The 14,257-nt window shown below is 51.8% G+C and overlaps 9 protein-coding genes across 9 annotated transcripts; 5 read left to right on the top strand and 4 right to left on the bottom strand.

Moving 5' to 3' along the window:
* Positions 1 to 165: 165 nt before the first annotated feature.
* RHO25_010880 (uncharacterized protein) lies at positions 166 to 1,428 on the top strand (the record flags this gene model as incomplete). The annotated part of the gene is made up of 2 exons (XM_023602241.1): positions 166 to 283; positions 338 to 1,428. 2 exons carry the CDS (start codon positions 166 to 168, stop codon positions 1,426 to 1,428), a joined length of 1,209 nt encoding a protein of 402 aa, XP_023450953.1.
* Positions 1,429 to 1,650: 222 nt separating this feature from the next.
* RHO25_010879 (uncharacterized protein) lies at positions 1,651 to 2,832 on the bottom strand (the record flags this gene model as incomplete). Its single annotated transcript, XM_023602242.2, has 1 exon — positions 1,651 to 2,832. One exon carries the CDS (start codon positions 2,830 to 2,832, stop codon positions 1,651 to 1,653), a length of 1,182 nt encoding a protein of 393 aa, XP_023450668.1.
* Positions 2,833 to 3,672: 840 nt separating this feature from the next.
* Positions 3,673 to 4,773, bottom strand: RHO25_010878 (uncharacterized protein; the record flags this gene model as incomplete). The annotated part of the gene is made up of 1 exon (XM_023602243.2): positions 3,673 to 4,773. One exon carries the CDS (start codon positions 4,771 to 4,773, stop codon positions 3,673 to 3,675), a length of 1,101 nt encoding a protein of 366 aa, XP_023450670.2.
* A 571-nt stretch (positions 4,774 to 5,344) lies between these two features.
* RHO25_010877 (uncharacterized protein) lies at positions 5,345 to 5,720 on the top strand (the record flags this gene model as incomplete). The annotated part of the gene is made up of 3 exons (XM_023602244.2): positions 5,345 to 5,504; positions 5,561 to 5,595; positions 5,652 to 5,720. 3 exons carry the CDS (start codon positions 5,345 to 5,347, stop codon positions 5,718 to 5,720), a joined length of 264 nt encoding a protein of 87 aa, XP_023450663.1.
* A 405-nt stretch (positions 5,721 to 6,125) lies between these two features.
* Positions 6,126 to 7,381, bottom strand: FAL1 (RNA helicase; the record flags this gene model as incomplete). The annotated part of the gene is made up of 2 exons (XM_023602245.2): positions 6,126 to 6,184; positions 6,235 to 7,381. The coding sequence occupies 2 exons, from the start codon at positions 7,379 to 7,381 to the stop codon at positions 6,126 to 6,128; spliced, it is 1,206 nt and encodes a 401-aa protein (XP_023450664.1).
* A 278-nt stretch (positions 7,382 to 7,659) lies between these two features.
* On the top strand, positions 7,660 to 9,271 carry RHO25_010875 (uncharacterized protein; the record flags this gene model as incomplete). Its single annotated transcript, XM_023602246.2, has 2 exons — positions 7,660 to 7,749; positions 7,802 to 9,271. The coding sequence occupies 2 exons, from the start codon at positions 7,660 to 7,662 to the stop codon at positions 9,269 to 9,271; spliced, it is 1,560 nt and encodes a 519-aa protein (XP_023450950.1).
* Positions 9,272 to 9,660: 389 nt separating this feature from the next.
* On the top strand, positions 9,661 to 10,991 carry RHO25_010874 (uncharacterized protein; the record flags this gene model as incomplete). Its single annotated transcript, XM_023602247.2, has 2 exons — positions 9,661 to 10,104; positions 10,200 to 10,991. The coding sequence occupies 2 exons, from the start codon at positions 9,661 to 9,663 to the stop codon at positions 10,989 to 10,991; spliced, it is 1,236 nt and encodes a 411-aa protein (XP_023450951.1).
* An 811-nt stretch (positions 10,992 to 11,802) lies between these two features.
* Positions 11,803 to 13,007, top strand: RHO25_010873 (uncharacterized protein; the record flags this gene model as incomplete). Its single annotated transcript, XM_023602248.2, has 2 exons — positions 11,803 to 12,855; positions 12,921 to 13,007. The coding sequence occupies 2 exons, from the start codon at positions 11,803 to 11,805 to the stop codon at positions 13,005 to 13,007; spliced, it is 1,140 nt and encodes a 379-aa protein (XP_023451107.1).
* A 156-nt stretch (positions 13,008 to 13,163) lies between these two features.
* Positions 13,164 to 14,102, bottom strand: RHO25_010872 (uncharacterized protein; the record flags this gene model as incomplete). The annotated part of the gene is made up of 2 exons (XM_065603337.1): positions 13,164 to 13,359; positions 13,435 to 14,102. The coding sequence occupies 2 exons, from the start codon at positions 14,100 to 14,102 to the stop codon at positions 13,164 to 13,166; spliced, it is 864 nt and encodes a 287-aa protein (XP_065459409.1).
* Positions 14,103 to 14,257: the final 155 nt, after the last annotated feature.

Here is a 14,257-nt window from a genome sequence, read left to right as displayed (position 1 = left end):
TTTGCGGTTACCTGTTGCAGCAAGCATGTCCTGTTGAAACCTCGTGAATAATGGTTGGCCGTGGAAACCACAACGTCTTCGAATACAAGTCTTCTCGACGGTCGATACTGCTCTCACATCCTCGACACTCGACTTCATCATCAGTCACTCCACCCAACAACCAAGATGGGCATCACACAAGTTTTCCGAAAGACACAAGAGCCTATGTTGGATAAGCACAACGAGGCCCAAGCCACCGCAACATCAGAGCAAGAGGCTGCACGACCTGGAGCAGGAACGATGAGTAGGTGTAGTCAAGTCGGCTATCCCACCGAGTGAAGGCTGACCTAGGACATAGGTCCTGAGCAGTGGCTGTTCTACACTCAGCTCAGTCAGCATCTCAATAGCGGCGCAACAAGTCCTGCCAGCACAACTCACTCGGGAGGTTGGGGCTATGTTGCTCCGGACCATTCACAAGGTTTAGTGCAGTATCACGCAAAGCATTCCAGTTACCGCACATACGAGAGCACCCAAGCTTTCGAGCGAGATGACTTGCCACTCGCCGTCGTCAGAACTCAATTGACATCCGGTTCCGTCCCAGTCAACACCCCCACATACAAATCCGGACCCAAGATTCGGAGGTCGTCTTCCAGCGCGACCCACATCTCAAGGTCCAGTAGTATTGGAACGGTAGTGAGGCAATCGTCCTACACGCTACCTTCGATATCTGAAGTCGTCGACAATAGTTTCAGCCACTTCATGAATAACGTACCCAAAGCACAATCACTTCTTCCAGCTGCGCCAATTGTGAGGGCAAAGACTCTCCCGAAGAACAGTAGGACCTCTTCCTTCGGCTTCCAAACTGGAGACTTCAGGATGCCCGGTGACAAAGGCAAACAACCGATGGTCGCGGTGCGCTCCGTAGCATCGCCCCAAGAAGAGAATGACATCCACATGTCCACCCTGGCCCGTCCTACACCTTCACAGCTGGGCATAGTCAACTACTCCACGCCTCACGCAGCCAACCAAACACCAAACGGTATATCGTTCTCAAGACACCTCCCGGTTACTGAACCGACTTTCAACCCTGCTCGCTACACCAATAGCAGACCTGCTGCTGGAAATCAGCCAACTACTTGCCTCATCGACTTTGTTCAAGGAGCTCCAATTCCACAAGAGTGTCCCAACGAGCCAGATGTCCTGCAGCAACAAGATACAGAGTCATCAAGACTCGCATCGCGGAACAAGAACCAATGTATTCTACTGCGACTCTTGAGGAGATTGAAACTCTTCAGGGACAGGATCGAGCCCGAAAGTAAGAGGAGGGAGCGAGTTGCCGAAGAGCACATGCTAGAGGCCAGACAGAGCTACATGGACGAGATGTCTGATGCGACTGATCGAAGGACTCTGACAAGGCAGGTGGTCAGGATTGAGGCTGGAAAGAAGTGAAGGGTGCTTTGGTGGGATCAATTTGACGAAGCTACCAGGATACAAGGTAAGCGACTACGGGTATTACGATTCATCTGGATGTAATTTCGACGATGGACATGGTTAACGGCAGGCCGGCGTTGGATTCGGAGGGTACCTTGATGAACAGCAGACTGTACATACTAAATCACGACACAGAAATGTCACACCAAAAGCATAATTTGGCAACATAATTCCTCCTGTCTATGGACTCCCCGAAACACTTGTTTCTCCACTTCCATTGCACTGCTGTGAGTACTCCTGACTAAACGGATAGTCCAGATACCCTTCTCTGATCTCTGGTGTGTAGAATGTACTTCGATCGTACTTGTTCAACTCCAGCCCCTCCTTGATCCTGTACACCAAATCCGGATTCGAAATAAAATGCCTCCCAAACACCACTGCAACCTCACAGCCCTGCTTTGTGTACTCGGTTTCAACCGCCTTCTTCGCCAGCTCCGGTGTGAGACCCCCAGCAACCAATACCGGACTGGTCTTCCCCCAAATCTCCAAAAACGGCTCAATACCCTCCTGCTTCTCACAATCCACATTATTCACCACCCGACTCTCAACAACATGCAGATACGCCAACCCCAAATCCTTCAACCTCCTCACAAGATCCCCAAACTGCTCCACCGGATCATCCATCTTCATCCCTTGAAACGTACTAAACGGCGAAATCCTAAACCCAACTCTTTCTTCCCCAACAGCTTCTGCACAAGCCCTCGCGACTTCAACCCCAAATCTCGAACGATTCTCCACACTTCCTCCATACTCATCCGTCCTCCGATTCGTCACATCTTGCGTAAATTGATCAATCAAATATCCATTCGCACCATGTAATTCAATCCCATCAAATCCAGCTTCAAACACAGCATTCTTCGCCGCTTGCGCGAATTTCTGCAAGGCGGTCTGAATTTCTTCTTTCAACATCTCCTTCGGCACAACACCTCCTTCGACTGCATCCGGAAAAGGCACCTGACTAGAGCTCTTCACATCCCAACCTCCTTCGTTTCGCAAAACTTCAGGATCCGCGACTCTTCCCAACGCTATCAATTGCGCGAAAATGTAACAGCCTTTGGCGTGGACTTCGTCGACGATTGGTTTCCAGGCGGAGATTTGTTCTTCGTTCCAAAGTCCTGGCATGTGTTTTACACCGCCGTGTTCGGGGGAAATTATGTTGGATTCGGCGATGATGAGGCCTCCGGGCGTGGAGCAGCGTTGGGCGTAGTATTCGGAGACCATGGAGGTGAGGGGGACGTGGGAGGATGTACAGCGGAAACGTGTTAGAGGTGCCATTATGATGCGATGGGAGAGGGTGAGGTTCGAGCCAAGGGAGAGAGGGGTGAAGAGTGTCGTCTTTGTTTGGGAGTCGGGCGGAGACATGGTTGTTGGCTGTTGTGTTGACTCTTGATTGATTGTCTGGGGGATAATAGAGAAAGTAGGAGTGAGTCCCGTCGTTCCTTCTTCTGACTTGCAGCGATCTTTGGTGATAGTGCTAGAGTGGAAGTCGCGTAGCTCGGTAGAAGCAACAGAAAGAAAGCAGCAAGCAGTATCGAGAAAGATAAGGAATAGTACAAAGCCTCACATGTCCCTTACCAAGCCCTTCTTATCGTTCGCAGGACTCAACTCTCTAGCCGATGTCCTCATATCTCAAAAAAGCTCGACCTCCGACTTTCCTGCAGGAAATCTCCATGAAAGCGACACTGAAGGATCTTTAAGCATTTTCTTGATTGATCATAATGGCCCGAAAGACGTTCACGAGAAATGTGGATTCTGCCGAGGGACGAGTGATGTGGAAGAAGCAGGTGTCAAGGTCTGGAAAAGATATCTCGGAAAACTTCGGAGAAATTGATAAGTTTACGTCGTTCAGCACTCCACAAGATCCACGACGTGACGTGGGCCGTTGATGCATCCAAGAATAATCAAAACCTCTTGGGCGCCGCGGCGCCGGAAGTCCTGAGCTGAAAGCGGTGTTTGCGTCAACGCCTTGTGGTCGACGCAAAGAGAAAGACATTCTCTCATACCTGCTGCCCACCCACTATTCGCGGCGTGGACTGATCTTCAACTTCTGTTCGCGCGTCCCGCTGGACCAGCAGAGGTATCGCAGGTTTCTGTGGACTGTGGCTCGACAGCTTGGTATCGTCGCATCATAATCGACTGCGATCAATCGTGAAGGTTTAGCGTTTCCATAAGTCATCACCGTGCCATCCAGCTTCACTCAAATCAATATCCCGTCAACGCCCTCGTAGTCGTAAAAGGCTTCCTCGCTCTCCTCGCCTCCTCGGCCGTCAGCCTCGTGCAAGACCTGTGTCCTGAAGAAGCAGGAATTTCAGCGGGATTAGAAGTTGAAGATGACGAAGGCGCAGCAGTCTGCGCTCGTTCAGGTTGTTTCGGGCGAGGAGCTGCTTCTCCCAGATGTGAAAAGTAACCGTCCCGATCACCTTCGAATCCTCTCAATCCCGCCACTCTGGAGTCCGCCATCTGATCTGTCGCGTGCTCGTGGCTCAGCGCACTGGGCGCTTCATATTGCTCCGCGAGAGCGCCCGGACTCACAACAGGTTCAACAGCGGGTTTGGGGCTAGGATTGGCACTACTGCCGCTGCTCCCGAGTGTGAAACTTGACGCTCGACCTCGCAGTTCTTGGCTTGAAGTCCGTTCAGGCGCCATACCTCTCGCAACGGTACTTGACTGTCCTAACACGGGCGGTGCATCACTCATCGGCCTCTGCTGCTGTTTTTGATGCTGATGCTGCTGCACTTCCTGTTCATGCAACTTCGCCAAGGTCATTGAGTTGCCCATTTGTGAAGGAGACTGAAGTGTCTGGTGGTCCTCAGGTAGAAACCCCATATCAGGATCATCGTCACGACTAACGTAGCCACTATCAGGAAACGCAGGAACCCGGAACGCCGTGTCGAATGCATCTGGTGAGGAGTTGTAAGGAGTTGGTCTGCTTCCGATCCCGCTTCCAGACCGGCGTCGGTCGCTGGCAGAGAGACCCGAGCCATGACGGCGATGGTTGCTCTGCTGAACAGCAAATGATCTCCTGGCCTGAGGTTGTTGGGAAGAGCCCCTGCAAAAGAAAGAAGATGACCGCGAGGGAGGATCGATCGGTTGTCGTTGAGAGGAGTTTCGACGTGAGCTTAGAAATGATAAACTGGCGAGTCGAGAACCAGGTCGAGAGGAGCTGCCAGTACCAGACCTCGATCTTGTGCTATTATCAGTTTCCTCTTCGGGATCCGCGTAATATACAGGTTTGCCGTGGTCGCCGTGCTTGTGCAGCCATTTGTTTTCGAACTTCTTCTGTATACGAATCAGGACACCCATGCTTAATGTATAGCAACAATTCCCCCAGACTCGAAAGGCCTATGTGCGAACTTCTGACTGTGGAGTGATGCGCACACTCGTGTTTACTTACACGCCCAGAGGAGAAGTTTTCGGTTCGCCAATGGCAAGGATCTTTGTTTACAATGTAAATTGCACATATGTCGTGCATGCGTCAAGATGCATATCGTGCCGCCGATTCGCCGAATAGGGATTTGCCTTGCTTCTGGCCCTTGTGCGGAGCCGGTACCGATCTCATGAGAGACGGAAAGTCGGCGGGCTCGGCGGGTTAGAAATGGAGACAGTGAGGCGAGTGAGTCAGTGGCAAGATGTTGTCTGCCGAAATCGTCATGTGGATACAGTGGAGGATTGAGGCAGGGGTAGACCGCAGAAACGAAGTCTGACGTAACTCAAGGACCGCAAGAGGATGGGTTTCATAAATCCTCGTTGTACTTGCGTATACGAGCAGAACAACAAAGCAGACAGAACCGAAGGAGTCGGGAGTATATAAGACTTACAGCAACCAGAAGTGAAAGACAGCAGAAGAAATTGTACAGACCGACCGGACAGAAGTATGGTCGAAGTCGATCCTGAGGTTCTGCAGGCATATCGTGAAGCGCGTGCCAGAGAGACAGCGGAAGCATTAATAAGGACCGACGCAAAGCCAGACCAAGCCGAGCAAGCACAACAGATCCTCCAGGACGAAGGCCCGAAACAAGCTGCGGAGCTCAAAAGTAAGACGCCCCGTATATTGTTCGGGATCCAGATCGATTGGTCTGACGGTTCGCAGAAGAGGACGCTGCTGCGACGAGTGATTCCGCCAATGTGAGTAGATAATGCCAGAGTGTTGTTGAACACATCTGACGAATTGTTCCTCGTAGATGAACGAAGAGCGCAGAGAGAGTACGGTCGAGAACAAACTCGGACTGGATCAGGATCGCATGAAGTGACTGGGTCTAGGTCTAGGTCGGAAGATGGAGAAGCGGCGTGGAGTGCAACAGCAGGTACAAGAGCACATTCCAGACGGAACAGCATGGGTGGCTGAAGTCAGCTGTAAGAGGCGGAAAACATGTACGCACCTGAGCTCCTGGACAGCATTTGTGGAGTACGTCAGAAAGCCGCAATGATCGATGTTGAGTGGGCGAAATGAAAAGGCTTGGGACCGCATATGGGCTTTGTCATGTGAGCAGTGGTCCAATTGGACTGACCGATATGAGCGCACGACTTACGATATCGTTACATTTGCCCATTTCCATCCCTAGTGGCCGATTGCCTGTGAAAGACGCCAAAAACGCCTCATGATGACAGACATAGAGTATAATCTACTCTGTGCCTTCCTGTTAAGGTCACATCGCTCAAGAGAGCAAGTCTGCCACGTTCATTGGCATCTCGTCGATCTGGGTCGAGTAGTACACTATGTGCGGTCAGTTGGAACTCGAACAGGCAATGCTTGCGGTTGCTTACACTCAATATCACGCAGGATGCGGACATCGTCGCTCGTAACGAAGTTGATGGCCACGCCCTTGCGTCCAAAACGACCGGATCGACCGATGCGGTGGATGTAGTTTTCACGATTTGATGGCAGGTCGTAGTTGATAACCAAGCTGACTTGCTGCACGTCAATACCGCGAGCCCAGACATCGGTGCTGATCAGCACTCTGCTATTGCCCTGTCGGAATTCGCCCATGATAGCGTCGCGTTCCTTCTGAGGCATTTCGCCGTGCATGCTGGACACTGTGAAGTTGGCATCACGCATCTTGTCGGTCAGCCAATCGACCTTTCTCCTCGTGTTACAGAAGATGACGGCTTGCGTAATGGTCAGAGTGTCGTAGAGATCGCACAAGGTATCGAATTTCCACTCCTCTTTCTCGACAGCAATAAAATACTGCTTGAGGCCTTCCAGAGTCAACTCGTCGCGCTTGACCAGAATGCGAACGGGATCGGTCATAAACTTGGTCGTCATGTCGAGGACATCGTATGGGAGCGTGGCCGACACAACGACGACCTGAGTTGCTGGCGGCAGGTAGCGATACACGTCGTAGATTTGTTCTCGGAAGCCGCGATTCAGAAGCTCGTCGGCCTCGTCCAGGACCAGCATCTTGATGTGACGCGTGCGCAAGTTGCGTCGTCGGATCATGTCAGCGACTCTGCCCGGTGTGCCTGACACAACGTGCTGGCCATAGTCCAGTTTGCGGATGTCCTCTCCGACATTCGTGCCTCCGATACAGGCGTGACACTGCACATTCATGTAGTCGCCCAAAGCCAGGATGACGGACTGCGACTGGGTTGCGAGTTCGCGCGTGGGCGATAGAACGAGGGCTTGGGTTTCGCGCACGGCGGTATTGATGACCTGCAGGATGGAAATGCTGAATGTCGCCGTCTTTCCCGTTCCCGACTGCGCTTGAGCGATGGTGTCGCGGCCTTTGCAGACTTGCACGATGGCACGCGACTGTACGGCCGAGGGCGATTCGAAGCCGTAGGCGTAGATACCGCGCAGTAGATTGTCCTTGAGATGCATCGCCTCGAAGGTCGGCGCAACGGACACCTCCTTGGACGTGGAGAACTCCATGCGCTCCTCCGCCTTGCGGTCGATTCCTCCTTCGTCGGCCATGGTGACTGTGTGGGTGGTGATGTGGATGTCGTGATGGTGGTAGAAGAGGTGATGGGAAGAAGCTCGAGTCCAGAAGTGTGGCTGCAGAAAATTGGCTCGAGCTTGTCTTTCACAAGCCACCAACTGCGCGAACTTCTTCAGTCTGCCACTCCACTTCTTTGGCACGACACTCCCTTTTCGGCGGCCTCACTCTTCATTCTGCTGTCGCTTCACCTTGACTGAGGGGTGATTGCGAGAATCAACAGGCAGCCGCGCGGCAGTGGGTGGCAGACGGCACGATGATTTACGAGGACATTCGCGCCATCCACGAGGACGTGGAGCGCCTGGAGCAAGCCATTGCAGACCGCATTCTCGACGATCCCAAGCACGTAGGTATCTCCACACAGTCCTCACCTGTGCGGCAGAGCTCACAACTCACAGATCCGGAGTTGCCTCGTTCGCGACCATGAAATCGCAAACTTCCTGCAACGCATTCAAACGCAGTCACAACGTGCCGTCCAACTATACGACGACCACGAATCGCGAACACACGAACAGCAGCAACTGAGCACTGGCGACACATATGCCACCTTCTACGACGAACTCGCCAAGACCAAGGACTTTCACAAACGCTACCCCAACGAGCCCGTCGAGAACCTGGAGCGCGCATATAAACGTGCTCAAGATGGAGGACCACCAGGGGGTTTTGCTGGCGATATCGAGACCATGTTCACGGGTGAAGAGGGCTTCGGTCGCTTCTTTGATCTCACATTAGCCCATGAGCAATATCTGAACTTGCCCGGCGTCAAGGGCGTGCGCAAGTTGACCTACCTACAATATCTCGACACTTTCGACATCTTCACGCCTCCCAAGTGCATCATCACCCGGCAGGACAAGATGACAGAGCAGTACTTTGCATACGTCGGCTCATTAGCAGAGTACCTGGAGGGCTTCTTGAGAAAGATCAAGCCGCTGGAAGATCTAGACAAATTGTTCAAGAGCTTTGATGACGAATTCGAGCAAGAGTGGTCAGAGGATACGGTGCCAGGCTGGGAATCGATCAAGGCAAGCGCGAACGGCACATCCTCAAATGGTCCGACAACAGAAGGCACAGGAGAGGGCGTCTGGTGCGCAGACTGTCAGAAGGAATTCAACAATGACAATGTCTACAAAGCACATTTGACTGGCAAGAAGCACATCAAAGCTGCAGAAGCACGACAACAAAAGGCGGAGCACGGGACAACGGACACAGAAATGACGAACGGAAACGGCACAGCAGGAATCAACATGGCGCGGTTGAAAGAACGCGCTGTCGCTGAGCGTGAGCATCGCGTGCGTAGCCTCGCCAAGAATATGCAGACTCAGAGAGAAGACACCCGCGTCAACGTTGAGCGCAAAGCAGGCATGACGGACAAGGAGCGCCAGCAAGAACTTGCAGCGTTGTACGAGGAGGACAACGAGGCGATCGGTAGGTCAGTCAACCAGGAGGAGGAGGAAGATGAGGGCGAGGAGAAAGTCTACAACCCTCTCAAGCTTCCGCTCGCATGGGACGGCAAGCCGATTCCTTTCTGGCTGTACAAGCTGCACGGCCTTGGCGTCGAATTCCCCTGCGAGATCTGCGGCAACTACGTCTACATGGGGCGACGAGCGTTTGACAAGCACTTTTCTGAAGCGCGGCATATCTACGGCCTGCAGTGTCTGGGCATCACCAAGAATACAGGCCTATTCAGAGAGATCACCAAGATTGAAGAAGCCGAGAAGTTGTGGGAGAAGCTGGAGCGCGATCGCGCCCGAGACTTGGAGAAGAAGGGTGGAGATGATGGCGATGGAATCGTCGAGATGGAAGACCCGCAAGGAAACATCATGCCGAAGCGAGTCTACGAAGATTTGGCGAAGTCAGGACTTTTGTAGGACTTTTGACTGAGCGACGTCAAGTCTTCTGGCTTTTCAGCAACGATGCGAGTGATGGGAAGATGCAGTCTGGGAAATGCTTTGAAGCGCACGCCACCGGTTGGCAGAGATGCGTTGGAAAGATACCGCATCGTTGCAATTCGGGGCGTATCCGACAGAGAGCTAGAAGGCGCAGCTCCATGGGATCGATCTTCCATGCGCAGGGCGCCTCAGTCTTCACAGTTGTGTAAGTAGTGTAAAATGACTGCATGTAATCCTACCACTCACGCTGCGATGAAATAGTCAAGGACTTCCACCCGTGATGGATCTGCTGACTAATGACTCGCCTTGAAGCTGCAATCTGAGATCGGACCTCCATCAAGTACGAAAACAACTCATCATCATCGCGAATGTTTTCACTTCGAAACGCAGCAACCCTTCCATCTCGAATCCCAATTCTCTCTTCCTTCCGGCTAAGCTTTCTCCCGCTCCAACAGATTTCCAGCTTTGGCCACCAGCACTTCCTGCGACCTTACAAACACATCAATCATCGGCCTTTTCAAAGCACATTGTCCCTCAAGATGCCCTTGCGGCCAGCAATATCCTCTCAATCCCTCGGTCTTCCAGGCACTCATGCCCTCTTCCCCAAGCTAAAAGCTGCGTCCGAAGCAGGTTTCCAAGGTGTGGAGATTTTCTTCGACGATCTGAATGTTCTGGCGAATGTCTATGCGCAGGAGCGACTGGAGGATCATGGGGCTACAGAGAGGGTTGACGGCGAGAAAGATGGTGAGGCCGGCGAGTCAGATCTGCTGAAGGCAGCGGAGGATGTCAGAAGGTGGTGTGATGGGTTTGGAGTGAGTACTCCTCCTTGTGTCACTGGGTTTGATCTTTGAGAGTGGCACTCCCGATTTCTCAAAGAAAGCGAGGCTGACTGTAATACCTTGTATAGCTCAAGATCGTCGCTCTTCAACCATTTCGAGATTTTGAAGGACTGAAGTCAGCTGCGGAATATCAAAAGCGAGTGTCCGGCTTCAAGCTTTGGCTCCGACTCTGTCGGAAGCTGGACACACAGACAATCTTAATCCCTTCGAATACACTACAGGCGGATGAACTTGACGACTCGAAAATCGTCCCTGCTCTCCGCGAAGCAGCAGACCTCGCAGGAGCCGCTGATCCACCTGTTCAAATCGCGTTTGAAGCTCTCGCCTGGGCCACACTTGTCAACACCTGGGATCAAGCCTACTCATATGTGCTCGAGGCTAATAGAGAGAACTTGGGAATATGTATCGATACGTTCAATCTCGCTGGCAAAGTCTACGCGGACCCTGCTTCTCCTGATGGGCTGACATCGAACGCGGATCAGGATTTCGAGGAATCGATCAGGCGATTGAAGGAGACTGTGGATGTGAAGAAGATTTTCTATGTTCAATTTGTCGATGGAGAGAGGTTGGATAAGCCTCTAGTGGAGGGGCATCCTTGGTACCAAGAGAATCAGCCTGCAAGAATGACGTGGAGTCGGAATGCGAGATGTTTTGCGTTTGAGAAGGAAGGATATTTGCCTGTGGGGAAGGTTATGGAGGTTCTGGTGAAGGATCTTGGATATGATGGTTGGATCAGTAGTGAAGTCTTTCACCGAGATCTGGCGGATGAGACGAGAGAGGTACCAGTTGAGTTTGCTGGGAGAGGCATGGAAAGTTGGAAGAGGCTGCAGAGAGAGTTGGGGGGTGGAGAAGTGATCTGAGTTGAGGTCTTCTTGGTAGTCTTGCCAAATATTGCCAATGTGAGGGGAATGTATGTTACCTTTTAGTGTACCTGTATGTTCGATCAGTCATCATCGTTCTTGTTGCGCTGTACGGTTTTGGCAGAATGCCCATCCTTGTCGACCAAGTCGTGCAATCAAGACATGCCAAGAATTTTGGGGGCACCACTTGGGTCTCCACTTCCCTTTCTGCAGGCGAACTCTTCACGCATCCATCACAACACGCACAAAATGCATAAACACGCTCCGTTCCATCATCTCCGGCCGCCATGAAGCGGCCACGTTTGATCATCCCGAATGGTTCATCCGACCTGCGTGTTTTGTGACACTCCTTCCACACCCTGGCAAATTGCTCGCATGAAGACACTACCGCTTCAAGAACACACTCCACGTACCTGCATGCCCGCTCTGCGACCCTGAAGGATCGCGCGATATTGCACCGAAGTGCAGCTACTCCACAATGTATATGCATATGCATCTAGGTCAAGCTAAGTCAAGCGACGCCAATTGCAGAACAGGAATGGCCTTCGACAAAAGACGATGTGTAGAGCGACAAGCCTTGGCAGCAATCTATTCGATACTACAATTCGCGGAAATTTGTCGTCGAACGTGGGCCAGCCTCCGGTTCTGCCATATGGCTACAACGTGGGCGTGGCGAGACGGATGGTGTAACTATCTCAATCCGAGCCTGTTGAAAGTTGTATAAAGCGTCGTTGCCACATGGCGCAATTTATCTCCTGCTTGAATTGACTTCACAGCAGCCATTGCTAGACACTGATCCAGCAGATTCAAGATGAAGCTCCTCTCGCTGCTTGCGCCAGCTGTCGTTGCAGCACAGTTGACTCCAGAAGATTACCTCAAATGGACTGCCGACACACACATCAAGGAAGGTGTGAAGAAGGACTACCACTACACTACTTCGGTCCTCTACACCGGCTATGAATTCGCCATCGACTTGACTGGCAACGAGACCTTGGTCGACTGGTACCGCTCTCAAATCGATGGCGCCGTGGTCCTGGACAATGGCACCATCTACGACTGGAACTACACCTACTACTCACTCGACGACTACCGCATGGCGAACAACTACCTCTGGTGGTACGACCGCACCGGCGAGGAGAAGTACAAGAGCGCCGCAGAGATTGTCCGCCGCCAACTGGATCGCCACCCACGCAATGACGAAGGTGGTTTCAATCACCGCTACCCCATCTACGAACACCAAATGTGGCTCGATGGTATCTTCATGGCAGACTCCTTCTATGCTAGATGGACTGCCAAATTCGACTGCGAGAACCAGACTGCATGGGATGACATCGTGAATCAATTCGATCTCATTGAGAAGTACACTCGCAACCACACCACTGGCCTCTTGGTTCACGGCTACGATGAGAGCAAGAGCAAAGTATGGGCTGATCCTATCACGGGAGCTGCGCCACACGTATGGTCGCGAGCAGTTGGATGGTACTTCATTGCCCTCTTGGAAGTCATTCCTCTTCTCCCAGCTTCACACCCGGGCAAGGCGAGATTGACTGAGTACTTCACGACTTTGGCAGCCGCAATCAAGGCCCATCAAGACGCAGAGTCTAATGGCTGGTGGTTGATCATGAACGACCCTTACCCAGGAGCAGAGGGCAACTACATCGAGAGCTCCGCTAGTGCCATGTTCACATACGGCCTGCTCAAGGGCATTGAGGATGGATATATCTCCAAGGACGAGTACTACCCAGGTGCAGTCAAGGGCTACGAGCTTCTGACTGACAGATTCGTTGTTGAGAACCAGAATGGTACTCTCAGGTGGGAAGGTACCGTTGCTGTGGGAAGCTTGAGCGGAAATGGAACATACGAGGTGAGTTTCCATCCTTTTTCGTGCTTGCTATCGATCTGTTGCATTTGACTGACCTATATTCACAGTACTACATCGGTGTTCCTCTTGCTGTGAACGACTACAAGGGTGTTGGACCATTCATGTATGCGAGCCAGCCTTCGCTGTGGTCCTAGATTTGCACTAGCTTTGCAGCGTAATTCAATCAGTCTCAAACACCCCCAATGGCAGGAAATCCAGCTTCAGGCATAAAATTTCTGTAATTCATTGCACAGCGAGTCCATTAATATTGCAGAGTGGATGTGATATGCCAGTCAGTCTGTGATACTCTCCTAACACATCATCAAAGCCAAGCTGAGCAGTGTCACGACAAGACCACATAGCACAGGCCATACTCGCCCACTGCCAGAGCTTGAGCCCTCCTGCTGACCAGCATCATCAGTAGTATTATACATCATCACAATCTTCTGTATCTTAAACACAGCATCATTCACCGGCGGTCCAACAGTAAACGAAGGATCACCATTCCTAAAACAAAGTCAGCTCCCAACCTCCCTCCAACCAAATCACCTACACAAGACAGAGAGAAAGAAAGTCACTCACGTCCAAGCATTCCAAACCCACTGTCCCCCCGTAGTAGGCACATTCATCTCCATCTCCTGCTGAAACACCCCATCAACAAAAAACCTACTCTTCCCTTCCACCCAATCAACTCGATACTCATGCACCTCTGTCGTAGCGTCCTCCGGCGCAACACCATTCACCTCTACCGCGTCTTCCGTCCCATGCTGTCCTTGATTCGTATACTGCATAACTCTCGTCCCATTATCATTCGACACAGAATCCGGATCACTAATCCACTCAATATCGATTTCTTGACTATCAGAATGGTAGAAGAACATCCCATTACAAATTCCGGATTCGTTCGTCAAGATTGCCGAAGTACGGACGCTGGCGTATAAGATGTTGGAAATTTGTGTTGAGATTTCGGCGCATTGGATTGGAGAGGTGGTTTGGTTGCTTGGGACGATGAGGTGGAGGAAATTATCTGAGATTTGAACATTGGAGGTGTTGAATTGATGGTTGTAGGTTGCTGTTGAGGAGGGGTCTGCGGTGTCTCCGATTAAGTCGGAGGAGGCGATGAGGCCTGTGGGAAGTGTGTTGCCTGAGAAGGTGTAGGTTGTGGTTGAGACCCATTGGGCAGAGGCGGATGTTGTGACTAGGGTTGTGAGTCCTAGATACCATGGTATGGAGTATTTCATGTTGATCATTTTGGTAGTACCGGTATTGGCAAGGAGGTTTGGGACAAGCAACAGACGAAAGGCTTGTCAGAGGATGATCTCGTTCTTGTATAACGCGGCGGTGGCTGAGTGCGCGAGGCCATTCCAAACAAAGTTTCCACATCGACGCCACAAACTGCGTGGAT

The sequence above is a fragment of the Cercospora beticola genome, chromosome 7, assembly GCF_033473495.1.
Source record: "Cercospora beticola chromosome 7, complete sequence".
Lineage (NCBI taxonomy): Eukaryota > Fungi > Ascomycota > Dothideomycetes > Mycosphaerellales > Mycosphaerellaceae > Cercospora > Cercospora beticola.
Note: the sequence above shows the minus strand (reverse complement) of the source record. Positions and strands in the feature narration are given on the sequence as shown.